The 26,940-nt window shown below is 47.3% G+C and overlaps 1 protein-coding gene across 1 annotated transcript in view; it reads left to right on the plus strand.

Annotated features, from left to right (window-relative positions):
- Window positions 1-26,940, plus strand: part of LOC135901220 (protein embryonic gonad-like) — a 123,808-nt gene that overhangs the window by 38,617 nt on the left and 58,251 nt on the right. Inside the window, exon 2 of the mRNA XM_065430899.2 lies at window positions 65-118. Within this exon, the coding sequence (XP_065286971.1) occupies window positions 65-118 (54 nt within the window). The remainder of the gene's footprint in view (window positions 1-64; window positions 119-26,940) is intronic.

A 26,940-nucleotide genomic window follows, 5' to 3' on the forward strand; every position in this document is an offset into this window, starting at 1 on the left:
GCTGTTGTTCTTCTCTCACTCGCAGCGTCATCTCACGAGCGTTCCTTTGTCTTGTCTTTTTCAGATGGAAATAGGCTTGAGCGAGCCCTGCATGCCGAAGGAATGGTGGCCGAACCGAGTAAATACCCTCTTTCTCACCTATTCTCGCCGCTCGACCGCGGTGGTCCACGCTGGGCGAGACGCCGCGCGACAGAGGGCGTCTCGCGCCCACCGCCGAATGGGCGGGTCGTGACAGTCGCCGCGCGGGCGGCGAGGCCAAAAGGTCCCGGAGCCCGTCTCTTCGGCGAGGTCGCGACCCTGCCGCGGCGCTGAACCCGGGCGCCGCCAAGAGACGGGCGCGAGCCGATACGCGCGCCCGAGGGAGCCCCGATGACTCGCCCCGTTGCGGCGCTCGGCCGCCGCCCAGCGAGCGCGCCTTACCGTAGTAATCCCGCGGCTGTGGCACGCCGGCGCAGCGGCCACCCCCGTTAGACCGGTCGTCAAGTCGCCGCCGCGCGCAACGGTGCGCATTCGGTGCACGAGGAACGCGCGCACCTGTCAGATCCGTGAAACGACGCGGTTGGTTTTGGGCGCTTATTATCGCCTTCGAAGTCGACTGCCGTGCCCCGTGAGGTCGCGCGGAAAGCAGAAACGTCGCATGGCGGCGGCGTACTAGCCTTCTTATTTCTCATTTAGCCCGACGCGATCTGAAAGGGTGCCGTCAGGGCATTGGCGAGACTATATACGGAGCGGCGCTGCAGACAAGGTGTGATGTTAGTATAGTTCCCGCTGCGGCGACTAACGGGTATCTCTTTTTCTTTTTCGTTAGCCATACGCCGCTCTTTGTGCTGAACCATATGCCACTTCATCGCAAGGTTCAAACTCGAGCCTATTCAGAAGCATAAAGACACCACTTCAATGCACACGGTGACGCGGCCTAATACGCGCTCTTATGCTGGTGGAAATCGTACCGTGCGGCTTTTTTTACAACAAAGGAACAACTATAATAAATACATGTCAAAAATAGCCGAGTACCCCTTTGTTGCATGAATAAGAACATTCTAGAGTTGTTGCCGACACGGTCTTATTGCAAAAGATTCTAAAGTATTCTGAAATATATTCTAAAATGTTCTATGGTATGCCTATCCCCATTCTCATCAATGTCGTCTTGCTGCTGTACATATATTCACAGGCGACAGCAGCAATACTGCGTAGACGGCGTTAGAAAAAGAAAGGAAAGAAACTGACGGCGTCGGGACAAAGTGGGAAACAAAGATTCTAAACCTTCTGAAAATATAATGGCAATGAAGAGAGATGTAAACAGCGAGGTAATCCGGGAGAAAGACAGCGCAAGAAACACTGTTCTTTATCCTCCTTTGAGCTGTGTGCGCACCGCATCCGATGCTAAAGCAGGACGTTGTTAAAGTAGCTGCTCGTCACCGTTAGCTTATATGCTCTCAACACCCACGCCAAGTAGCTCCACACACAGCGAAGCAACGATTTCACTGGTATTTGTGGGAAGCATCCGTTTCGCTATACGCCAGTTCCGTATACCCGGGCTGCCTTTGAAACTCTGAGCGACGGCAAAGTGTTCCTTTTCGCCCACTGTTTACCACCAATCGGACGTACCGAAAAATAACAGCGCGGACGTGAAGGAATTCCGGGCTGCGCGAATGCGAGTCAACAAAGGGTAAATTAGGCATTATGTAATACCATGTCACGAGGAGAAATCTAAATACAGTGCAAGGACAGAACACACTATACGAAACGACAGACGATGAAGGTAATTAAAGCAAGAGTCTACTGACCGGAAGAGACATCTACCTTTTGTAAAGGATGCTTACGTTACTCCAAACAGTTTCTGTGATTATACGCCCCGTACCCCGAGGTCCGTACCGCGCCCTACTAAGCCGTAACCCTTCCCCCACCGCCGTCCTTGCCTCCTCTGAGGTCTTTTATGCTTCGTTCGCTTTTCTTGTTTATTTGCTATTTTGCCTCGTTGGATTGCTTCTGTTCCTAGCCTTATATGCATCCTTCGTTCTATAATTTATTTATTTGTTTTTCATCGCATGTCAGAAGTATCCTGACTGCGCTGTGTAATTAAAATACGCTCTTAAGACGAAGGATAATATCTGGCAAGTCCTGTATGCCCAACCAAATTCAGTACGCTTACCGTGCATCTTTCTGTACCGGTCACAGTGAAGGTGCTCCATCGCGGATGACGAGAAATCTCAGTCACCACTACCAATTGTGTGCACATGAGAGCGTCAGCGGTGATGGCTTGGACTCGATTTCTTGAGGTCGTTGGGCTTGCGCAATATGTTATGACGGTGCTGCGCACTATGCCCTTGTCTGTGGACGCCTAGCGTCCCTCATCCTCCTTCTAATCATCATCATCATTATCGTCGCTCTATACTTACTGTCCTCCCCTTCACCTCACTTGTGATAAGTAACCACTCGGAACTGCGCTCCTCGTATGATACTCCCTTCGGAGCCTTTCTGTCCTCATTTCTCTCCCAAAGTTTTGTAGTAGTAGTAGTAGTAGTAGTAGTAGTAGTAGTAGTAGTAGTAGTAGTAGTAGTAGTAGTAGTAGCAGTAGTAGTAGTAGTAAAACTAATAACATTGCTTCTTATTTTGCAACGTGAACTGTTTATACTGCTGCGCCACTATGGTGCTCCGCCTCTTCCAAATAAATGAGGTGGTCCTTGAAATCACTGCGCCACCGGCGGTCGCGAGACGCTCTAGGTGGCGAACGCTCGGTGTTATTCGAGTCACGCCATAAACCCACGCACGATGGGCGAAGCGCGCGGAACATGAAGGCGCTAATCGTCTACAAAGATTTGTTTTGAAATCGTACCAAGTATATAAAGAGTCTCCTCACCCGTAACGTGATTGCAGCATTTCCAGGCATCACGTCAAGGAGAGCACCCCATGGCGAATCTATATCGCCTCCCTTGTGCTATTCACTATTCTGTACGTGTACGCAGCTACATGCGCGCGAGCCAGTTTTTCTACCTGACCGCATCTCGTTTTACTCGATTATTATGCAGTCGTGAACAATCGGAAATATTTTGTGCCGTCGATTTTTTTCTTAACTTTTATCAGATATTATCTTCGTTTTCTTCTGACTATATTTGTAAGCGCAACCCAAAAATACTAGTCCTAGCAGCGGTACATATAATTTGGATAGTTGGTTTATCTTGTACACAGACGGTTAAAGAGCACTAAAGGTGACGGGAAGAAAGAACAGCAGGAAACATCGGTCATGTCCGGCCTGTTCTCTTTCTTCCTTTCTTATATAAATTCGTTTATAAGGCTATTTCGGCACCATTAGCCAACGACATCTACTCTTTCTTATGTATTTATATGTTACCCTCATTCCAGAGAGAACAGCAGATGAGGCACATGACGCATGTGTAATATTTACATACACAGCACTAAATTTTCACATAACATTTCCATTCATTTTCACGAACAGTCGGTAAAGAGATCTCAACATAGGAAGTAAGTGTCGAGGGGCGACACCAACATCTGTAATAGTAAGAGCGAGAAAAAATAATTCATGCAGTTTACCGTCTACATCAGAGCTGTGATAGACACCGTGGTGGAGGGTTCAGGACTAATTCTGACCAGTGGTTCTCTAACCATTCTGCCTGTGTCTGCCTCTGCCTCTAGCAGTCTGACCTGCCTGGAGAAACTGCGGTTCTCCAAAAGGCGCCTAAATCTAGGTATACGAATGTTTTTTGCACTCCACTCCTACCGTGGTTGAATATATATAGGTCACAACTCTGCATGTGTTCATCAGTAGAACGCCACAAATACCGAAATTTTGTCCCGAAAGTAACAAAAGAGAGAGGGGGGGGGGGGGGGGACTACACATATCACACACCACGAACCTCAAACTTCTTTAGATCGAGATAGCCACTGGACATTGTGCTCTCACGATCTCTCACATTCTGCAACTATAGTACACAGCACGGCAACAAAGCTGGCAGGCTACACATTACAATTATGTCCTAGCTTGGGTACAGTCCTACGACCGAACAGAAGAAAGAAGTCGTCCCGCCTCCCGGAATTGTAGACTCTTCCTGTCCGCCTCTTCTGCGCTTTGCGGGTTCGTGGAAGTTCTCTTCTAGGTCCAATTCGATGACAGGGTCTCTCTAAATTCACACACACACACACACACACACAAACACACACACACACACACACACACACACACACACACACACACACACACACACACACACACACACACACACACACACACACACGCACGCACACACACACGCACGCACGCACGCACGCACGCACGCACAAAAGAGGCTGTAAACTGCGGGGCTTCCGGCAGACAGGCACACTAGAAACGGTCATGGCGAATTAGAAAGTCACGCTTCATTTCGACGAGGCCTGGTAAAAGGTCCGGTGAGAGAAAGTTCTTTCTGCACGTGGATCAGGACGCCCACAATAGCAGGCGAAGTCGCGCCCCAATTCGACGAGGCAGGGTGAGAGGGTCAGTTGAAATTCCTTTCGCCACGTGGTCTACCCCTGACACACGGGCGCTCTAAAGTCCTTTAGGTAAGGGGACATCTACCGGAAAGGCGTTCAAGTGCAGTGACACACGACAAAGGAGTATCTCCTTTACGGCAAAGTTCCGTTTCGGGAAAGGAGATCGCGCAACTACTTTTCGAGCGGAAAAGGAGTTACTCTCGCACACAGCGTGCACAACTCGTCAATAGAAGGAAACCTGCCACACAACTACGGTGGCCATAGGTATTTTTTTTTACCTTGCGAAAATGTTTTAATTGTTAGCGGTAATACAATTTGTCAAATAGTGAAGATTTCCTCTAGCTATACTCTCAAACGCTCGCATAACGTCGCTAGTGCTGCCATTTTGAATTCCGGCAGTGTCGTCGTCGTTTGCTGCGTGCATGTGGTGTGTACACGTCGCGAGATGGAGACTGCACAATCAGCGCCCGCAGGAAATACCCAGAAGAAACCACACTTGTTGCAATAACATATTGAATAAAACGCGTTACGCCTGCGCACACAAAGGAAGGGACGACAAAGACGTGAAAAAGGACGACAGAAACGCGGGCATCACCAGAATAAACAGCACGCACAGCAAAACACCGGCTGCACATAGTTGCTGGACCAAGTTAAATGGCTGCTAACAACGCAAAAACGCGAATAAAATAAACGACTATAAGCATTATTAACCATCAACAATGAAAAAAATATATATTTAGGTTCTACAGTAGCTAAGTGTAATTAAATACGCACCTTTTTAAGAATGTTTTATCTCTTGTGGCTTTAACAGCCAGCGCTTTTTTTTTTTTTTTTTGAGGCGTTCATCTGAGGAACTACCTAAAGAAGTTCAGTGCGGTGCCGTGTGTCATCGGCGCAACTCCTTTCTGCAAAGGGTCCTTCAGAGTAGCAAAAGGGGTTTACTGCACGCGGGACCAGCACGCGGGTCTCAATCTGCGCATAAACAGAGTAACGGTAAACTTGATCCGCCGTGGCTGCTTAGTGGCTATGGTGTGGGGCTGCTAAGCACAACGTCGCGGGATCGAATCCCAGCACCGCCGGCCGCCTTTCCATGGGGGGCGAAACACACCCGTGTACTTAGATTTAGGTACACGTTAAAGAGCCCCAGGTGGTCCAAATTATTCCGGAGTCCCCAACCACGGCGTGCCTCATAAGCAGATCATGGTTTCTGGCACGTGAAACCCCATATTTTTTTAATGGTACTTGTGTCTCAGGGTGTATGCATACGTCACCAGAACCGCCAAGGGCGCATCTCGTTCCCCTAGAAATTCGCGGTCACTATTATACGTCACTTCGTTTCCACGAGCCCACGCAAGCGGGTGTAGTCAGAAATCAGACTGAGAATTACAAATCCGACGAGCACTTGCATGAACTTAATGAATCCCAGTGGTAGGCTGGCGTCAAAGAGACATTAGAAATAGCATTATAAAAAAAGCATCGGATTTTTTCGTTGATGGCTATGCACCGCCACGCGACCCCTTCGCGTATACAGGCCCATTGCAAAACACTAGAAAAACACCTTATAGATCGTGCAGGCGCGGGTTGCCTCAGCTCGGCCCGACGTTGGCTCAGCCCGACCGGCTAGAGTCGGGTTGAGGCAGTTTGTCAAGCCGAAATACGATGGTCCCATTCACGTAAACGTTAGTGGATCGGAACTAAGGGTCATCGAGGCGAGTTCGGTCCAACCGACTGCAAGCGGTGAACTGACTCGCTCGACCCGCCTGGCGAGATGCAAGTATAAACGCGGTAGGATCGGGATCGTTCAGCTCGACTTCCGACTCGACCCGCTCGCACTCAGTTCATGTAAACGAAGCTTGCGACTAAGCTGTACGCAGGCAAATTTCACCAAACACCAACCGCATTTGTCCGTTTCATGCGAGTGCGCTGTTTGAGCGCGGCCATATACATCTCGGCGTCTGTGCGGGGAACGTCACAGCGCTGGCAGCGGCGTACACCAGGGCGAGTCTCGCGACGTCGCAGTACTGCAGTGTATGCACAACACCAGGCGAGCAAGCAGGCGGGCAACTCGTCACGCGCGACAAGCCCAGCGCGAAGGGTGACGTCGCTGCGACGGCGTTGGGCGAGCGCAGATCCGCTTGGGCGCCCCGCTGGCGTCGAAGGCGAAAGGCCGCGCTCTCTCCTCCCTGCTTCCTGAGCCCGCAGGCGACCCAGTTTCTCAGTCGTTGAGACAGTGCTTACCGTCGTTACACCTGCCCGGAATTAGCATACAATTCCGTTCGCCGTGGTCTATGGCACCGACACGGAGGGGAACATGACTGGCAAAACGCGGGCGCGCACCCACAGCCCAAGCCGCCGCTGGGTGACGACGAGGAAGCGCGCTGCCGGAAGGGCTGCCGACAGCAGTTACTTCAGCAGTCTTATCGGACGCTCGGGTAACCGCTGGCCAATTGAGGCGTGACCACCGAGTGCATGTGTACTGTGCGTTGTAACTGCTGGCGTACCAAACATCTCGTTCAAAGCACGAGGTCGCGGCTACCGATGAAGGCGGAACTGCGGCTTCTGCATTCCGGCGGGGACAGGATGCAAAATTAAATCCGGCGACCCCTACTCAGCGTCTCTCGCTTGTAGGCAGGTGGTAACTTTCGGATGTAAATTGCGAAATTTTACGTTATTCTTCTAAAGCAATGACGTGGATGCCGATTTAAAGCTGCGCTGCTACAGCCACTGTATTATACCCTTGCAAGCGCAGCAATACGTGCGTTCCGATAAACCGCGTGTGCAACTTTCGGAGGCGAGGTATACTGCACATTTGTAGATGCGACTGGAAGGCGATTCGCGCAGGCAGTTGACGAAATGTTATTTCGTCAACTGCATTTGTTCGGACACCACATCGGCACATCGAACGCTTCGGTGGCCGAAACGACAAAGCGATCCGCGTCGCAGCGAAATCGGGCCGGCCGTCCCAGCTCGCTCATTTGCGCAAGCGCTGATCAGCGGCCGTTCAAGCGCGGCTGGCCCCCTTTCGCGTGCTTCGTCACGGTGCCCAGGAAGTGCCCCGCGGGCCGTCGTCATCGTGGTTCCGATCGTAAACACTGCGCGCCCTGTGACATCTCGCCGCAGCTCGACCAGGCGTAATGCTGTGTTAGCATAGGGCCGTGCTGCACCGGCGCACATTACTGTGACACATTGCATTCGGCGCATCCGAGCCCGCCGCTGTGTGCGTATCAGCGCGCCATTGTTCCGGCCTCCCGCTGGAGCGCGGCATTGCGTCTCTGATGCGAGAAGAATTGACCCTAATCTCCCGCGGTGTAGTACTCCGAGAAAGACCGGCCTGTTACCCTGCTGCCGGCGAAGCGGTTTTACAAGCCGCGAGCCTGTAGTGCACGCTGCCCGAGGTCAGCTGCCGCGAGCCACTCCGCGCCAGAGGCGCCTCTTTACGCGCGCTCCGTGGTTCAGCCAAATCAAGTGGCTCCTCACCGCGACGAGCGCCCTGTTCAATGCCGCCTGGCGAGGGGAAAGGCTTCTGTCTTTTTTTTTCATAAATGCCCCCTTTTGCATTACGCAACCGGCGCCAACAATTGCTTAGAATTTCAATATCGAGCGTATAGTGTTCATTACCAATCAATATTCGTCCGTAGGAAGCTCCGTCCGCAGTTTTTGCTTTGGTGCCTCCTCGTTCCCGTCTAGCGTGACTATGTACTTTGATATTTGTCAATAAAAGTGAGAATTGGAGAGAGAGATGAAAAATTGAAATAGAGAATATGGAGCAAGGTCGTCAAGCTTGAATTTCGAATATCAACACTTCATATAGTATATTCACTGCGATGGTTTACAAGCTACAAAATCAATGTTCGCTTGGCGTGGTTCAGGGTAAGCAGGGCGGGAATTCGCAATCACTGAGAAAAAAAGAAGAAACCAGCACTCTCCCTTAACCCCCCCACCCACACATACACCTCAACTCCTGAACAACAAAATGTTTTATTGCGTACTGCGCGTTTACTTGCAAAACGTGGCGAGAGTTGGCGGAGGCATTCTTGTGTATACTTTGACCGATAGATATGACTTGCTCCAGTTGTAATCGGAGGCAGTTATTGCAATTACAGAGTACTGACTTCACGAGCAGGCCGTGTGCACAAATAAGCAAATTGTGTCCTGGTTGCCCTACGCAACTTTATAAATACCAATTCAAGCAAAAAATAAGTGGACGGCAAACGTTGCCATGCGAAATTTGTGATGGCCGTCATCAAAAACACTGTTGGTGGCGGGCATCATCTCAGCTCGGTTCAATAATTCGTAATGTGAAGTGGCATCAGCTGTTTATTATAATGCACATGAAATAAGCCGCAGCAAGGGTCACACACCTTACTCGTGGATTAGAAAAAGAAATCGTATTATTCTCCAAGCAGAATCGAAACAACCGCGGCATACGCTTGTAGCAATTTCTCTGACAGAAATTTTATCACCTTTACGCTAAAACCTCGCATTCACTTCTAGTATCATTCTTCGCACTCTTCGTCGTCTCCTATGATTCCCGCTGCGTTGTAATCGCGATTGTTAGGTCATGTCCACCTTACGCAACGGTCCCGCTGTACGCAAGTGTCATGAAAAGGCAGCTTAGGGAACTGTTATCCTCTTGCTGCCCTTAACTCGTGATGCGTCATTGAATGAACAAGGCGCGAGAGCTAGCGCCGTAGTGTCGAGTTCTACAACCTTGTAGTGTCTAATTCTACAAACACGTTTGAGGCAACTACAGCGTCCATCCTATATAATAACTGAGATTCGGGCGATTTTTCATTTTCTTATTATATATGACAGGTATATAGTCCACCGAATGCCGAGAAAGAGCACCGTAAGGGCTTCTCCTCGGTTTCCTTTAGAACAACTGAGGTTAAAAAACAAAAGAAGGCAGAATGCGGTAAAGGTAGACAATAAACGCGCGCTTCCGAAACAATTGCTATTTTTTAGGGTCACTATAGCTGCAAAAACGACTTCATAGACGAGTGATAAATTGTAACTGGAGCTTATCAGAATAATCTTGTTTAATTTATAAGTATAGCGATATTAAATCCGCCGACAGTGGCAGGCAATAATGTAATGCAGCCTCTACGCAGACATCACGGATTAAGGAAGAGACGTGAAAGCCTATCGAGTCACCTATCGTGAAACCGCGAACCGAACCGATGTTCATGTCGAGAAAGTCTTCAGTAACCCGACAACAGCCACTTGGACTTGAATAGCCCCACCATGATGCGTCTTCCCGCGAGATGTGCGTCTTGTAAACGAAGTCGAATAGAGTCAGTAAGTCGATAGCCTCCGAAATTTGGCTACTTCCCGACTTCGGAGGCCATGGTCAGTCAGTCACTCGGAGGGTGCTCCTCTCCCAGATGTTCAACATAGTCTATATAGCATGGTTTGCGGATTGTTTGGGGCATGTATTTAATCATTTGTGGAGCGCACATGGGCTGTATTTGTTATCTCGGCTACAGTGGGTCTCTTTTGGCGCATTACTTTGCTCTGCAGCACCTTTTTTCCTCCGCTTATACTTATTGTTCTGCTTTAGGTAATCATTGGAAAAGGTGCCGCTTCTTGACCATTCACGGAATAAGGGTCGAAACCGATTTTTGAGTGCAACTGACCATTTGCAAAGATCTAAATCAGCTGCGCGGCAAGGCTGTTTTCGCGCCAAAACCTTTCATGCGCAAATTGCGTTTCTCCCTCTAGAGCTGCATTTACGTGAAGCCGACAAATTCGGGTGCAGTCGGCTTGTCGAGCTGTGTTCGCACAAACGCTAGCAGGTTGGGCCGATCGTTGTGGCGATTTCGGTCAACCCACCTTCAAAGCGTGGGCTCACTGTCCCAACCCGCTTGGCAGGACGCATGCAAACGACATCGGGTCGGGCTGGGTCAGCTCCACTTCGGACTTCACCCGCTCGCGTCAATTTCATGTAAACGAACCTTAAACGAGAACAGACTCAAAATTACTGCCGGGCTCTTTTTGCGTTGCGATCGCCTTCTCAAAAGCTTCGAACGACGGGATAATAGAAGAAAGAAGGCAATGAGTACGAAAGGCGCTGCGTTTTCAAACAGAAGCGACAGCAGGGAACCAAGTTTATTATCCCGTGTGAAATGCGGAGAAGCCCAGAGTGAAAAATTAATTCGGCAAGACACGGTCATTGTGCGGCTTGCTGACACAAGCCACGCAATGACCGTATGCATCAGCGGTGTGTGACTACTGCCTCTGATTTCCGTGAGGTGAGAATAGAATACAATTGGTGGCTTTTTTTTTTTGGTGACACAATTGATTTGCGCATTCAAAAAATTCTGGCACGACAATCAGTTACGGAGTCGACAGCTATCTGATAAAGCAGTAAAAGAGGAATGCAAAATCTTTAGCACAAATGCTCTCCGAGAATTCCTCCGAAAAAAATAAATGTATGTTACCCATACCCCACACTTATAGAAACACAAAATGTATGTATTAATGTCAGCCTTTACTACTGGCGAACACTATCGGAGCAGCGTAGATGGGCAGTGGCAAATCCGAAGCTGTGAAATGCGAGCAATGTTTGGTTCTGCTAGTACGTGCACGGTCGAGTCTGTTTCGGTTGAGAAATACCTGTCTTGCGCACGCGCATAATGTTTTTGCAAATGGTCCAAACATGGCACCGACCGAGCAGCAAGCATCGTCTTTCGAACACTTCCGAACCACCGATTCGCGTAAAGCTCAGTTGGATCCACGAGGTCGGCCAAAGCGGTCAGCACGCAAACGCATGGACACGCTAGAGAAGCGAGCTGAATCTGGCTGACATCAGTGGCGTAGCCAGAAATTTTGTTCGGGGGGGGCTACGCCACTGGCCCCATATATATATATATATATATATATATATATATATATATATATATATATATATATATATATATATATATATATATATATATATATATATATATATATATATATATATATATATATATATGGGGCCAGTGGCGTAGCCAGAAATTGTGTTCGAGGCAGCTTTAGCTCAGGTGCTCCTATTTAACTACATGTAGAAGGGGAATTCGTTTTTCCCTGCAACCACTTCACCAAATTTGAGGAGGTTTGTTGCATTTAAAAGAAAAAGTTTAATTCTAGTGACTACTGGTTTCGAATTTTTCATTTAGGTGGTCAATTATTTATTAAAAATTGGCCAAATCGAAAATTTTCAGACAACGAAACTATCAAGCTTAAAACTCCGTGACTCAACAATAAAAAATGATATCACAATTCTGTGAATTGCATCTAATAGTACATCTACAGCGGACAAAATGGATATGTCACACATGAATCTAAAAAAATGTGGTACTGTGCAAATACGGCTTGTGCAGAACCCTTGTACACAACGTAACCAATTCACGTAAGATACAAATTGACACAGCAAACTTGTCCGCTTTGACTGTTATAATAGATGCCATTTACAGAACTACAATGTCTGTTCTTCATGCATAGCTATTAGTTTGTAAACGTCGTGCTTCTATTTTTTCAAACTTTCGAATTTTTCAAAATATTGAAAATTTTTCAATATTTTGAAAAATTTGAAAGGATTTGAATTTGAAATTGAAAGGATTTAACTTTCTCTCTCAAATGCAACGAATTTCAACAAAAGCGATTAGCAAGATTATCTAAGAAAAGCGTTTCTCTGTTTTACAAGTATTTGAATAGGCCGCATCGGTTCGGGCCCGAGCTAAAGCTTCCTCTTAAACAATTTGTCAATAGGTCAAATGCATGAATAATAACTGCATTGTCATTGCCAAAGATGCTGCAAACGAATTCTTGAACGCTACGCACAGTCAAAACAATAAAATATGTATTTTTTCACAAAAGAATATACTCGTATGTGCCAAAAATTTTGCCCAAAATAACTGATATCAATGTTCCATATTTTTGTCTATTTAATAAAGAAAATATCACACGAACTTTAGAACTATATCAGTTCAAAACCAGGAAAGCAGTGCATGCCACTGATATGCAAAATTAAAAGGCAATGAACTGAACAAGTTGAGGACAAATATGTCAACGAAACTTTGTCATTTGAGAACCGTGCTTACATTCTTGTATATATGCAATGGCCAGTGAAAAATCTCAATGACGCTGTAATTTGTATTAATGTATTACGCAGGACCACCTGTCACCGGTCGTGTATCGTGAGTAATTGCACCGAAATGATAGTCGCAACAGAGGGCACGTATAAAAAGCAGGAATTCTGCAAGATATACGAGGGCAAGTCAAATGAATGTGAGCCAACAACGGGGTACTTTATTTAAAAGTAGTCTTCATGAGAATTTAGATATTTGCCCCTTGACTAACGAGTCGCGTGATTCCCGTCTTATAAAACTCCTTGGGTTGCTGCTTCAAAACGTCTGTATCTGGTTCCCTTGAGCTCTTTTTTCGGTTGCCCCAAAATGTAGAAGTCGCAAGGTGACAGGTCGGAGCTGTATGGCGGATGATGCAGCGTTTCCCACTTGAACTTTGCCAGTTTTGTATTAACCACATAAGTGACGTGGGGACAGGCATTGTCGTGGAACAAGATGACCCCATTCGTCAATTTTCCACGTTGTTCGTCCTTGATTGCGACACACTGCCGTTCTGGCGTTTCACAATATCGGAAACAATTGATAGCTTCTCAAGATTTAGCAAATTCTATCAGTAATGGACCCTGACGACCGAAAAAAAAGTCAACAACACCTTTCCAGCGGAAATGATGGCCTTTGCGTTCTTTGGGCGTGGTAAATACGAATGTTTCCACTGTAAGCTTTGCCGCCGTGTTTCAGGCTCGTAGTAGTGGCACCAAGGTTCGTCCCTGATCACAAATGCAAACAAGAAGTCGTCATCCTCATTGTGATAACCGATCAGATGAGTCAAGGCAGCGCGAAACTTCTCCGTCTTCTCGCGATGGATCAAAATCATAGGGATCCATTGCACACCAAAGAGCCGATAACCGAGAAGCTCATGAATTATGGCGTGAACCGAACCGTGACTGATGTTCAGACGGTCTGCCAGTTCATCGGTGCTTATCCCCCGTTCTTGTTTCATCAGCTCATGAACCTTTAAAATTGTGTGGGGGGTGATTGCACGATGGTTTTGGCCCGGTCTTAAAATGTCTTTACAACGTCCTTTAAACCGTTTGCTCCAACGCTTCACAGTGGTCAATGAAATGCCGTGTTCAACTTTAACGGCAGCCATACGGCGATTAATTTCTGTTTTGGAAACACCTTTAGCTGTCAAAAACTTCGCGACACCGAGCTGTTCAACTTTTGAAGTGTCCATTATGTGACCCAACCACATTCAACCCAGTGTATGAGAGCATTAAAGAACAGTTATCTTCACACCTGCGTGTCACTTTTGTAAATGAGACATGCCGTTCTCCTACGCCCATGCCTCGCAGATAACGAACCGAACCATTATTGCGTGGTTAGGGTAGGCGCACTTTCATTTGACTCACCCTCGTACATTAAAAATACAGATACAATGGGATATACAAATGCGAAAATACGGCTTGATAAAGGACAAAAAAGTGTCACTGGAAACAAAGTTCCCTGCCTGTATACACAAAACCTCGCAACAAGATATATAAGTATACGTATAAGTATCCAATGAGTCTGTATGTAAGAAAAAGTAACTGTATGTAATTCGTCAAACAAGGCAAATAAACATGTTGCACAATCACGGAAGGTGGCGCGCTTGCTCCCCGCTTTTCTCCTTTGCGCACAGAAGACTGAGCCACCATCGTCGGCTCACCAATTCCACCTCTCCTCCTACGCTTTCACTCGCACATACTGCATGCAGCGGGTTGTCACGATTTTATCACCCTTGGACTTTATACGAAACGTGAGGGCGACGGCGACAGCAGGAATGCGCCTGGAGTGTCCATATAATTGCTTTCGCAATAATATAATAAACGTATCCGGAAACTGAAGCGTCCCGTCGCCCATTACTTTCCGTAAAAGAAGTATCAAACTCGAACTTTCACCATGCGACAATTCGCTGCGCCGCAACAATGTATTTTTTTTTTTCTGTGGGGTGGAGGCACCGAAATGAAAAAAAGAACGCATAGGAAACTATGTTGGCCAGAATCGAATGCCTACATCGGGCACCTAGTGGGGCTACGGAATTAATACCGAAGTAAACATGAGACGATTGGCCCACTGAGAACCATACGCATACTGCTCAGTATCCTACACCGGCGAAACAAGACTTTCCGGAAAGGTTCCGCTCAAGGAACGCGGTGCAATACTTCGAGTCCCCACAGTGATGGCAGCGAGCGACCATTGTTTTTTTTCTCGTCTACTAGCCAGAAAGCTTCCAAAACTCTGTCAGGTGAAAATCCACTCGGCCAGAGCAAACCGAACGCCCACCGAAGTGCACCGCGCGGTGGTCGGGGCCATACGAGAAAAACATATGCGCTCTGACTCGCTCTGGCAGCCCGCGGGTAGGGTAGCGAGAACAAAAAAAAATTGAAGGGGCTCAATGTGTCCTCGGCAAATAAAAGTCAAAGTAGAAAAAATAAGTAAGAACGTAGTTACTTTGGCTGGCGTTAGTGTCTTCACATGGATGTTGTGGCGTAGGTTAAAAAAAAAATGTTGATATTTCTTTATGTGACATGACGGCACAAATGAACCACCCCAACGCATCGTCTCATTGGACCTCGCTGCGTGCTTTGTCGACTCGTCTGCTAGTGCGTTGATTTGGCTTGTCTCGTTGTATGTCCCGATGTAAGACTTTAGAAAAGTCAGTGGACCTTTGGCGTCAAATGTTTAAGACAACATTAAAGCCACAAAGTTCCGCAATTGAAAATTTAAAGCACAACTTTGGAAATGTGAATGCACGTTTCACATCAAGAGCTTATTATATTTATACCCATAAAGTTTCGCAATTGATATCCATGCGCTCCATAGATTCCGTGGCCTCAGTGAGATGCCGCGGCGAGCCCGCTCACAATCAAAGCGCCCTTGAAACTTTGTGCTCGGATGGGACTGCTTGGCGTTATGTGACTGCCGGTGTATGGGCGTCGCCACGAAATCCAGCCCGAGTTCGCAATCTTTATGGTTAAATGTCTTTTCGAGCGTCAAAAAGACATTCTAGACAAAATCCAGAGTGATTTCCGGCGCCGGGGGTCGCTTTGGTCGGCGGTGCATGGACAGCACGAAAAAATTTCGGGGGGGGCTGAAGCCCCATAAGCCCCCCCCCTGGCTACGCCCCTGGCTGACATGGACGAATGCGTGCGACTGTGGCGACGATGCGCGGAGAGCTCAGTCACGCTTCCGCTTCCGTCGTTGCCCTCGCCATCATTCCTTCATGACAACGCGAGGCGGCGTTCGTGGTCACACGTAGAAGTGCCAAAAGCTGCCACGCCGATCTAAACAACTTAGGTTGCCTGACTTACCATAGCTATTAGTATGTCTCAAGTGAGGTTATGTTATTGGTTGAAGCACTCCGCGCTTTCTCCGAGCCCTCTCCGTTTCCTCCAAGGCAAATGCTGCAAGAGCTATACGGGGTGATACCAGCTGCGCGGGCGCCGTTGTCACTATGGCGAAATTAATCCCTATCAAGGTATCAGTGTCCCTCCCAAATGCAGGCATCGTCGGCGTCTGAGCTAGCTGCTGTTCTTACCGCGATAAAAACGTCAAACCGGCAGTGCCATGAATATGGGCCGTGTTTAACGGCCCTAAGCCAGCCATTCAGAATCTGCTGTCAAGCCAACGTCACCGACCTTGTGACACTTGGTGTCCGAGACTCGGAAGGCTCATCCTTCCACTCGATATAAAGGGCACATCTTTCGTTTTTCAGTGGCTGTAAAACAGCTAGAGGTTCATTATGGAATAGAGGTTCTCCGCCACAAGCGACTACACCACCCCCCCCCTCCATACCCAGTTCCCCAGGATTGTAGCACGCAAGGTATATGATCACTTCAAAAACATCACGTCACTGCCCCGTGAATGAAGATGTGCCCGCAGATTTCTAAAATATCAGTCTATCCACAATGGCCCGCGGGTTGCTTGAGACTCTTGTGTGCCCATCCATACGCACTCATGATGTCCCCCCATGCATGGGAAGCGAAATGTCGAAGTTGGCCTAATGGTTGCTATTGTAAATACTGCAAACGTTGAAAATAGTTTATTTTTACTCTTTTTTTTTCGTCGCTATATTTATCATGTTCTGTTGCCTGTTTATTGCACGCGCCTTTGCTGGCCCATGTTCAGATGTCAGCCATAGTTAAGGGTCAACCAGCCGTACGTGTTAGGCTACGCGTCCACGTCAGCCCTGGACAAAAACGTTCTTGCAACCAAACCACTTTATGCATTTATTTTTCTTTTCTTTCCTCTCTCGGAATCGGTGCGCGCCTGTCAGACGCGTATCGCCAGGGAAGCCCAATGAATGCCGTCCAGATCTATATACGTGCTAGTTATCAGCGTACGCACCAGACAGCTGGGTGGAGGGGAGGGAAAGTTGGGTGCTCAGTTCAAAAACACCACTGCACTGGCTTGTGAACAAAGAGGGGTCACCGTGCAAATTCCTGGAATTTCATGGTACTTACAATTTTGCTCATGGTCACAATGGCCTACCGTCCTTTCAGTGAACAGACAGAGCACCGTCCTCACCGATCATCGGCTCAGAAGGCAATGAAGACACTTTTGTGCTTTCTGTGAACGTCTGGTTTGCGCGAGCGGCTTTGACTCCATGACTGTCTGTGTACGTCTCTATGCATACTCTCTCTCCCTTCTCTCTCTTCCCCTTCTCCCTTACCCCAGCGTTGGGTAGCCAACCAGACTCTTCACTGATTAACATCCCTGCCTTCATGGATGGATGGATGGATGGATGGACGGACGGACGGACGGACGGACGGACGGACGGACGGACGGACGGACGGACGGACGGACGGATGGATGGATGGATGGATGGATGGATGGATGGATGGATGGATGGATGGATGGATGGATGGATGTTATGAGCATTCCCTTTGGAACGGGGCGGTGGGTTGCGCCCACCAAGCTCTTGCTATTATACTGCCTGATGTCCTACCCAGGTTCCTACCTGATGCCTACCTGCCTGATGTCCTACCTACCTAGAAAAAAAATACGCTATGAACTCCCACAACCAAATTTTCTGACCCCCTGTTGTGAACTTTGCTTTTGTATGTCTCTGCTCTTTGTCGTTTCCCTACTTTTCTTCCACTAATCTTCCTATCGCCTCTTCCTAATCTTTATTGCGGGCATGTTTACTTTCCCCCTGCTCTCGCTGAACCCAAGGGCTTCAAGGATGCCAGTGGCGCCTAAATCGACCGCTGGGCAGATATCTTGACATTCTAATAAAACATGCTCCATCGTTTCCCTAGCTTTACCGCAGCAAGCACATGCTTCTTCTTCCTTCTTATATATCGCTTTAAAGGTGCGTGTTTTGAGGCATCCTGATCTCGCTTCGAAAAGTAATGAGCTTCCCTTTGAGTTATCATAAATTGTGTCTTTCCTGATTTCGTTTTTTCCTCTTAAGTTGTTACTCATGGCAGGTTTCTTTTCCACTGGCAACACCCATGAGGTTATTTCAGCCTCTCTGACTTTCCGCTTGACGTTTTTTGTTGCTGTGTTGCCCACCTTACAGGCCGCATACTTGCTGGTAAGCTTGCTAGTTCTTTTCCTCCACTGTGAATCAATGTTTTTCCTGTCCAGATACCTCAACTCTCTCCCAGCCCATTTAATTTCTTACATATTCCTCAGTCGTTCCTCATAATCAATTTTACTGTGAGCTTCCCTCTCTTCAAAACCAGTCCAGCCCATATCACCCTGCACAGCTTCATTTGTAGTCTTCCGATCTGCTATGAAGGCGCTGCTGCGATACCTGAAAGACACGGGACTTTCTGACAAATTGTGACTGTACACTGTGTGACGTAGGACTTACGGTGGCACTGCGTAAGACTAGGAACGCCTTTGCGGGCTGCGTGACAGTGCCCACAGAAATAGTTCGCGTGTACGTGCGTGTGTGTGCTTCGGTTTTTTTTTCTTTTTTTTATCCTTCTTTCTTCCTCACCTATTGCATCCCCTTGCCCCTCCCCCAGTACAGGGTAGCCAACCGGAGATAATCTCTGGTTAACCTCCCTGTCTTTCCCTTGCCTCTCTCTCTCTCTCTCTCTCACTTCCCGTGAGCGCCCAATGCGAGGCGTCCCACTTACCTTTGGTTTCCATCGAGTCCTGATTGTAGCCCCGATTTCAAGCAAACAATCGCATTTCCAAAAATAAGTCCTGGAACCATTACACCTTTCCACATACCCCGGAGCACCTCGTACCTATTGTATGCCCATAGCGCTCTGTGCTTCATTATGGCGGCATTTCTCTTCCCCTTTACTGTTATAGTTTTTCCTGTGTTTCCATATATCTATTGCCTTCGTTTATCGATATACCAAGGTATTTATATTCTCTTACCCGAGGTATTTCCTGGCCCTGTATTGCCACTGTCTGTTCACTGTTTTCATTAAATACTATAACACCTGATTTTCTCACACTAAATTTCAAACTTTATATCCCTCTCTCTCTGCCCTCTATAGCTGGCATGAACTCTTGATATGTGTCCCGTACAGCCCAATAGTCGCTGTTGTAAATACTGCAAATAGTCTTTTAATACTCTTTTCTTAACCTTAATACTCTTTTCTTTTTCCGGCGCTATGGTTTTCCCTACTATATTTCTTTTTTTGTTGTTGCAGCCCCCTTACTGGCCATTGTTGCGGTGTCAGCCGTCACCGGTGCGGCCAGTAGAATTCTCCTCTTCTATTATTTCTTCCAACAACAACATACAGGGTGTTTCAGCTGTTTTGTGCCAAGCCTACTGTTCTCTGTCCCTTCGAGCAACGCAAAAGTATTTTTTTTTACTGTGAGCTCAAGTAACGAATTATCAATAATTAATTAACCATTTTAAAAATATTGCACTAAACGCAAAATCTTCAACGGAGAAGTAGCGCAACAATTTATTTCCGTGACTAGGCGCTTGCACCCAGCGACGTTAGTGCCCTCGAACATGCTACCTAGGAATGATTGATGCTGCATGCAGACCGAAGGCGTGAACATACCTTAAGCAACGTAGATGCACCGAATTCCGTGGTGCTGGTTTCCCCTTTCGTCGAGCAATCTTGTCGGTTGAAGCTATAGGAAATTCTATGCTTGAAGCAATGGAACCGTGGGACATGCGATAAATAACGCATTGCAATTCTTGAAGCTTTGCCAGCGTTCTTGCTGTTGACATACGGCGTAAAGGGTGAGAGGATTCAATCGGCGGAGAGCGTTATAGCGGCTACGACAGCTCTGGCCATTGTGTATCATTTTTGCTTGCGGCCAAGCGCTGCCACCTCTTATTTTTGCATAGCTTCTGTTGAAAAATTAACGGAATTCGAAATATTCCCGCTTAGGGTGTCTCGATGTCCTCCTCGCCCGCCGCTCCGTACAGGGGGGCGACAACCGCGCTAACCCCGCTGAAGCTTCCGTGACCTACTGCAATTCAAGTAATTTGCTTATTTCTTTTTTTTTAAGCTCGGACGCAGCTCAAACAACTTTGTCTCAGGAGATGGTTCATCGAAAATCGTTTTTCTTTTATATATATATACCTCTCTTTTCTGTTGTGAACTGAAACTACAGACCATATGAGCCTCTGATTTCTGCACGTATATTTTTCAAAAGTAAATACCAAATGGTCAAAAGTGTTTGCAGGCTACATTTACATCACTTCATACATTTCATATTTTAGAGGTTATACACACTACATGATGTAGCGGGAAGAGCAGCCGTCACCCCTAGTCAATTATTTCGGAAGTAATACATCAAACAAACAGAAAACGTAAACTATAGCTCCACTGAATGAGCTAAAATTTATTGGAGGCTGACTCCTGCGCATGTTTAGCTCAGGCACGTACCCAGAATTTTTTTCCGGGGGGGGGGGGGGGGAGGGGGCCCCAACCTAAGGTAACATTTCTATCCAAATGCGGAGGGCACCGAATCGCTCGGGCACCGAATCGATGAGGAAACTGACTTTCACACCCCAGGAGATGCTGATAACTACCGTCATCCAAAAGGAACGAAAAAGGCAACAATATGTTGACCGCCGAATAACAACTGTCAAGTCTCAAGATTGATTTGGCGGCGCTTTAAGAATGTGTGTGAGGAGTGGTGGCGTGGACGGTGAGGGGGGCGGGGGTTATGCCGATTAATTTGGGAGCCCCCCCCACCGCTGGATACGTGCCTGGTTTAGCTCCCATGCCCCTCAATCACTCGTCGTTTCAGGTCACGCAGTCTTAGTTGAACATAGCTGAAAATAAGAAGGCTCTCAACAAACTCCCTGCTCTGGCGGCATGCCTCCACACTTGGCTTAAGAGTCCTAGTGAGATAACTAGTCACACTAACTAGATAACTAGATGACTAGATAACTAGGCACCGCGACCACACCTTGAAGACCGTGTCAGTCCAAGCAACATTGCCATTGAGGTGCTCTTCGCATGACTTCAGCACTTTCATTACTTCTTTGCTTGGGTAATGAAGGTTGTGGCCTTCGCGGTTTTATTATTTCAGGGTGGATATGTAGGCTTGCCCGCTGGCACTTGCCCCCAAAAGGATTCCTTTTAGGATTCCTTTTAGAAAGAAGCCTCTGAATGAAAATAAAGACAGCCTGCATGTTTACAGGAAAGCGCACCATGTTAATCTGCGACGAATAAAAAGTTCACAAGCTCACTGTGGTACCTCGCATATAGTTAGCGTCCCAGCGTGCTTTTGAGCGCGAAGTAATTATAGTATATTATGGCTACACAAAATATCTGAGATGCATTAGAAACAGTGCTCGGTGGTCTCGGGTTATGAGCGCGTGCGTGTCGTGCTTTATTTGTAAGCGAAAAGCACTCTTGCATAGAAAGCCACCAGCTCTACAGAACAAGACTGGTTGTGGCTGCAGCGCAGTTTCCCAGTAATTACCTTTGATTTAATATATTACGGCACCGAACCTGTGTTCGTGAATGCATGAGCGCTTACGAAAGTAAGTTAACACACGCAAGAGTTAACGAAAGACGCGTATAATCAAGCGCGTGTACAGAGACGCATCAGCGCAAACCAATTTCGCAGCGCGCACTGGAAATTGTAGGCAGTCTGGGAGCGATAAGCGTAATAATATGAGAGCGAACGTATGAATCTGGGATGAATTACCTGCGTTCTGAGAAATCGCGTCAGTTTCGGCAATTGCAAACTTGCTCGGATCGATTCCTGGGATTTATAGAACCGTCGCGAGACAACAGCTATATGTATGTTTGTAAGACAGAAACTCCTACGAACAGAGCGCATCCCTTCGATAACGTATCTCTCCTCTCTCTCTGTGTTCGGCCCCATACCCCTTAGCCCAGTGCAGGGTAGCAAACCGGACATGCGTCTGGTTAACCTCCCTGCCTCCTCCTCCTCCCTCTCTCTCTCTCTCTCCTTCGATAACGTGCTAGAATAGCGTAGAGCGAGTTACGAAGACACAAAATATCAATATTTTACTATAACACTTGACGCTTGAAGAAACTAAAGGGTGTATTGGTTTGATAAATTTGAACGATTACAATGAATTTAGAAATGAAAAGGGGTTTGCAATTGTCTACCCGCGCTAACAGCATCGCTTAAACTTGGATTTGATTCCGCAAGGTTGCACAAGTTCGACAATTTTTCGCACTGTTGCAATGTCAACACGCGCACTAACAAAATGTCAACTTTACTTTACGTGCACTGCTTCACTCAATTTTAGTTCGTGATTACAAACGAGGTAAAGAGAATGCAGAACATGCCGTACCCCCTGTAAGGGTTGGGGGTCATAGGGAGGAACTTGGGAGGAACTAGGCGAACATGATTTATTTGCAGATATTTACATTAGAACAAGCGATACATCCGACAGTCTAGCGTGACTCCCAAATGGAGCACGCAAGACGAAGCATACAGCATACGAGGACACAGCTTGTCGAGAACGCGCACACAGCTCACGAGCACACCCTAGCAGCCGACAAACAGCTGCTTATGAACACTCCGTCCTCCCTAGATCCCTAGGTGAGGGAAAACGGCAGTTAACCGCCAATTCGTAGCGTCCAACGTCATCGTAGTTGACCCGCCTTTTTGGAGGAGGAAGGCTCACACACACACGTAGGTGAGACGGTCTTCGCAGAACTGTGTCTTGCCCACTGTGGCGCCTCTTATTCCCCGAGCTGATCCCCGCAGCGTGGCCGCTGTGGTTCTCCGTTGTCTTGCGTCTTGAAAGCCGCGTGGGACGGTGCCACCAAATACATTCCCTCGGGAACTCCCTCGCTCCCGAATGACCGGGTCAGTGGTGTCGAATTCACTAACAATAGTTGGTCCGCCGATCGCGTTTAGTCATAGCGGCGCCGACGGGGTGTTGACGCGGCACCTCGTGGTCCCTACGAAACGAGTCACCGCGGCAGGTGTTGAAGGCTTCCATGGTCTCTTCGGGGAAGGTCGCCACGCTCGCAGCTGCAGCGGGCTGAGAAAAACTTTGCATGTCGGCACCTCTGAAGGCCGTTTCTAACACCCCATTGTACACATACGAGGCGTTCGTTGGTTGCCACTTGTCCCGTTTAATCTTCACCGCCCCTAGAAGTCTTCTGTTTCGATCTCTCGAAAATTAAAACAATCGCCAGCCATTTATCGAATTATTAGAGAACTGCGATGACTCAAGCACCCAGTCATTTTGAAAAAGTCGCAACATGACTGGCAAGGCGTGCGACGAGTGCTAACAGCTCACGTGTACGACGTACGTCGGAACCGAGATGGAAAATGGCGCAGCGTGCCGGGAAAACTGCTTTCGCAGTGGTTTTGTCGGCATCCACCCCTCCAAAGAAAGTCGCCACCCTGCACGAAGCGGGGGAAGAGGTGCGCGTTGAGGCACTTATAAAGCTTTTTGTGGTGTTACATGGGCGAGAGCACAAAGGTACAATTCTTTTTCAAATGCGAGGAGTACGTGAATACTACTCCTACCCACCATAGTGTTGCGTCACGTCGTGAAAGGTTTGCTCGTAATTTCAGTTTCACTTGTCGGTTGAGGCTGTGTAATCGACGGTTAGAGTTCTGCGCCTACAACGCACCTACAACAAAAGGAGGTGCGGTCTCCCCTGTCTTTCAAGCAGAATGTAGCCGAAGCATTAACCAGATATAATCTAAATCGAAATTGTACCGGGGAATGAAGGTACGAAAGTAGACCGGCAGCTCCAGAGACTAGACCAGCCTAGCTGCCCGACGGCGACACGAGAAAACGGTTTTGACCACTTCTGAGAATTCGGCAAAATTGAAACCGCAACACGACGCGGGAACAAAGATTGCAAAGCAAAGTCTAGAGTGCAATGTTTTCTTGTGCCTGCAATGGAGTTTTACGTGCCAAAACCACTTTCTGATTATGAGGCACGCCGTAGTGGAGGACTCCGGAAATTTCGACCACCTGGGGTTCTTTAACGTGCACCTAAATCTAAGTACCCATGGGTGTTTCCGCATTTCGCCCCCATCGAAATGCGGCCGCCGTGGCCGGGATTTGATCCCGCGACCTCGTGGTCAGCAGCCTAAAACCATAGCCACTGAGCAACCACGGCGGGTTAATTAAATTTGATTAATTATATAATTAGGCAAAATACAAGAGATAGCGTGACACACTATATACAAAAGTGTGCAACATGCATTTGGTCGCGTCGTCTTAGAGTACATCGGCATATTTTTAAGCTCTGGCTAAAGTTAGCTGAAACACCCTGTATATGCCAAGTGACTGTCTTTTTTTTAGCGAGACACCTGGTATATACAGGCTGTTTCGGCTCACTTTTTTTAAAACCTCCCTGCCTTTCTATGCATCACTGCCTCTTTCCCCCTCCCTCCCTCCCTCCCTCCCTCCCTCCCTCCCTCCTCTCTCTCTCTCTCTCTCTATTTCTTTCTTTTCCTTTTTTGCGGTAACAATTTTTTTTTAAATTCCCTGTGGCATATAGCACAATTCTACTCCTGGAGCAACATTACTCGAAGAGGCGCACATTACTAGCACTGGAAATCAAAATACATCACCAACTGGTTTTTAAAAAATTTCTAATCAACTTTTTAACTAATTACTTTAGCGCACATATTGCAATACACGAATTGAAGCCAGCGATTTGACAAGGCATATCCACTCGGAATGAATGTTGAGACTAACACCAGTTCTGAGATAAGGGCTGTCGAACTTGCGGTAAAAAGACAGTGTTCCACTTACTTTTCTAGCAGAACGTCTCTTTATGCAGTGAAGCTCAAAATTACTTGAACACCCATGCCTTCCATCGGAAACTTTGGGCACGCATATATCGAAACTGGAGTCATCCTCCGAATTTGTCTCAGGTCGATGCGAATTTCGAAGTCATTGGCCAGAATTCGTAAATTGCAATAGGGGCGGTAAAGCAATTCGTTTAAAAGTTAATTAGTGAAACTTTGTTAATTATTCGTATATTCATTTTACTTCTTCGCGCAAATTAATGTCAACATCTGAGGGTAATCTTGGTTAAGTAGTAGAAATTAGCTGCATGCCACTGGTGGTTTTAAATCGTTCTGTTAGCGACAAAAGGAAACACCATGCAGAAATCAGTCATGATGCACATTACGCAATAACATCAGCTTCGCGTGGATTTGCGGAAACGCTGATGCTCTTAAATCATCGGCTTTACCGCGTGCTCTCTGACATGGAATGAGCTTCCAGAGTATACATCGTGTCTGAGCATAATGCCACTAAACCCCTTGATCGCTTTAACAATTATTTATCAACTAACATTTAATATATGTTCGTTCTATAATGCATCAAACAATAAAATTTCAATTGGCAGTAAGCGCTCGTCCCCGTCTTCTCTGTGTCCCTCTGTCCTGCTTCGCGCTGCTCCACTTAACATTTTTGCAACCGTTTAGAGTGAGCACGGCTCCGCTGAACATTCACAACAAGAAGCAAGGTGTGGGCCAGCAGCGAACAAAACCAGTGGAAGGCCAAAATATACATTCTTAAGAAATTACAGCTCTCTTTTTAGATTCTACTTCATCGGTCTTTGAGTAAAACAAGGGAAAAGAAGGGACCAAGTACAGGGGATGACAAAAAAAAACGAGAGAAAAAATACGGGGATGCAGTGACACTTGGAGATTTGAAGGACAGGTGTTGCCGGAAAGGGGGTATACATTCCAGGCGCTTGGGACTCGGAGTGATGTGACGGGAATTTGGAAATCGGACCTCTCGTGATGCATTCATATTTTCTTTTGTCCCACTTGATCTCTTTCCGACCAACAATGCCGTAAATGCATGTTCGCGCTTCTTGAGCGCCACACCGCCATGTTTTCTGTAACGACTAGTGTGATTCTTGAGCACGTGTTCCCCCCGCTTTCCGTGGACGGGTTCTCGAGGTAGAAGACCGCGTGTTGGCTGATTGCACTCCACTAATGTACACCACGAGTGGACGCTAGTGGACGGTATAGCTTGTGTACTACTTGCTGTTGGAACTAATAGACAATATTTGGTTCGACCTTATATTAGCACAAGATGACGATTTATTGTTATTGGCGTCTGCTTTGAAGCTCTGATGCGGCAAATAGTCACCCAGCCTGCGTTATCAGGTTTTTACTAGATCGATTGCAGTCAAGCATTTTGCCGATCGCTCCGTGATCTTCTTTCTCGTAATTAAAACTTCTGTCTCTATATTATACGGTTACCTATGCATGTAACGACCTCGTTCTATATGGATCTATTCCCTGCTTTCTCAGGTGTGACGTCACGTGTACGATTCTGCTGCAGCGCCGCACGCTAGCTCCACGAAGCTTGTTTCACAAAGCCGATAGGACTGTGTGAAAAACCGTGCCAGTAGGTGAATTTGTCGACACGGCAAGCCGGAGCTAGCTCCGGAAGCTTGCTGCACATTTTTCCCGGTGAACTTGGTTGCGGTAAAACACTTACTTATACACTGCATCATCACGTTCTAACGCTCTATTCTAATGAATTAACACTACGCTCTACACGTACAGCCTCGATCGGGTCTGTCGCTATTAAATTTATTGCGGTCTTGTGTTCTATCTCGTAGGGAATCGGGTGACCATATATAGTGCTATCGTTACGTGCGAAAGAGAAGTAAACTTGATTGCTTCCACCGTGTCACTAGCTATGAGCCACGCTACACAAAGACGCAACTCAGTCCCGCTGCGTCAGCCTGATAAGTATCCGTGTCAGAAATGAGGAATACACGCTATCAAATTGGCTTAGGACGCGTACTTTTCTTTTTCTTTGCTACTGCCATGCATAGCATGCACTACTATTCAAGCATCACATTTGTCCACCGACGCTCACCGCGTTTTTCCCGTGCTTTGTGTGCACGTTAGAGAATCCCACGTGATCGAAATTTTAATTTTAATAATATTTCCAATTTGTTGTTACCACCTC

Source organism: Dermacentor albipictus, chromosome 1 (genome assembly GCF_038994185.2).
Source record: "Dermacentor albipictus isolate Rhodes 1998 colony chromosome 1, USDA_Dalb.pri_finalv2, whole genome shotgun sequence".
Classification (NCBI taxonomy): Eukaryota; Metazoa; Arthropoda; class Arachnida; order Ixodida; family Ixodidae; genus Dermacentor; species Dermacentor albipictus.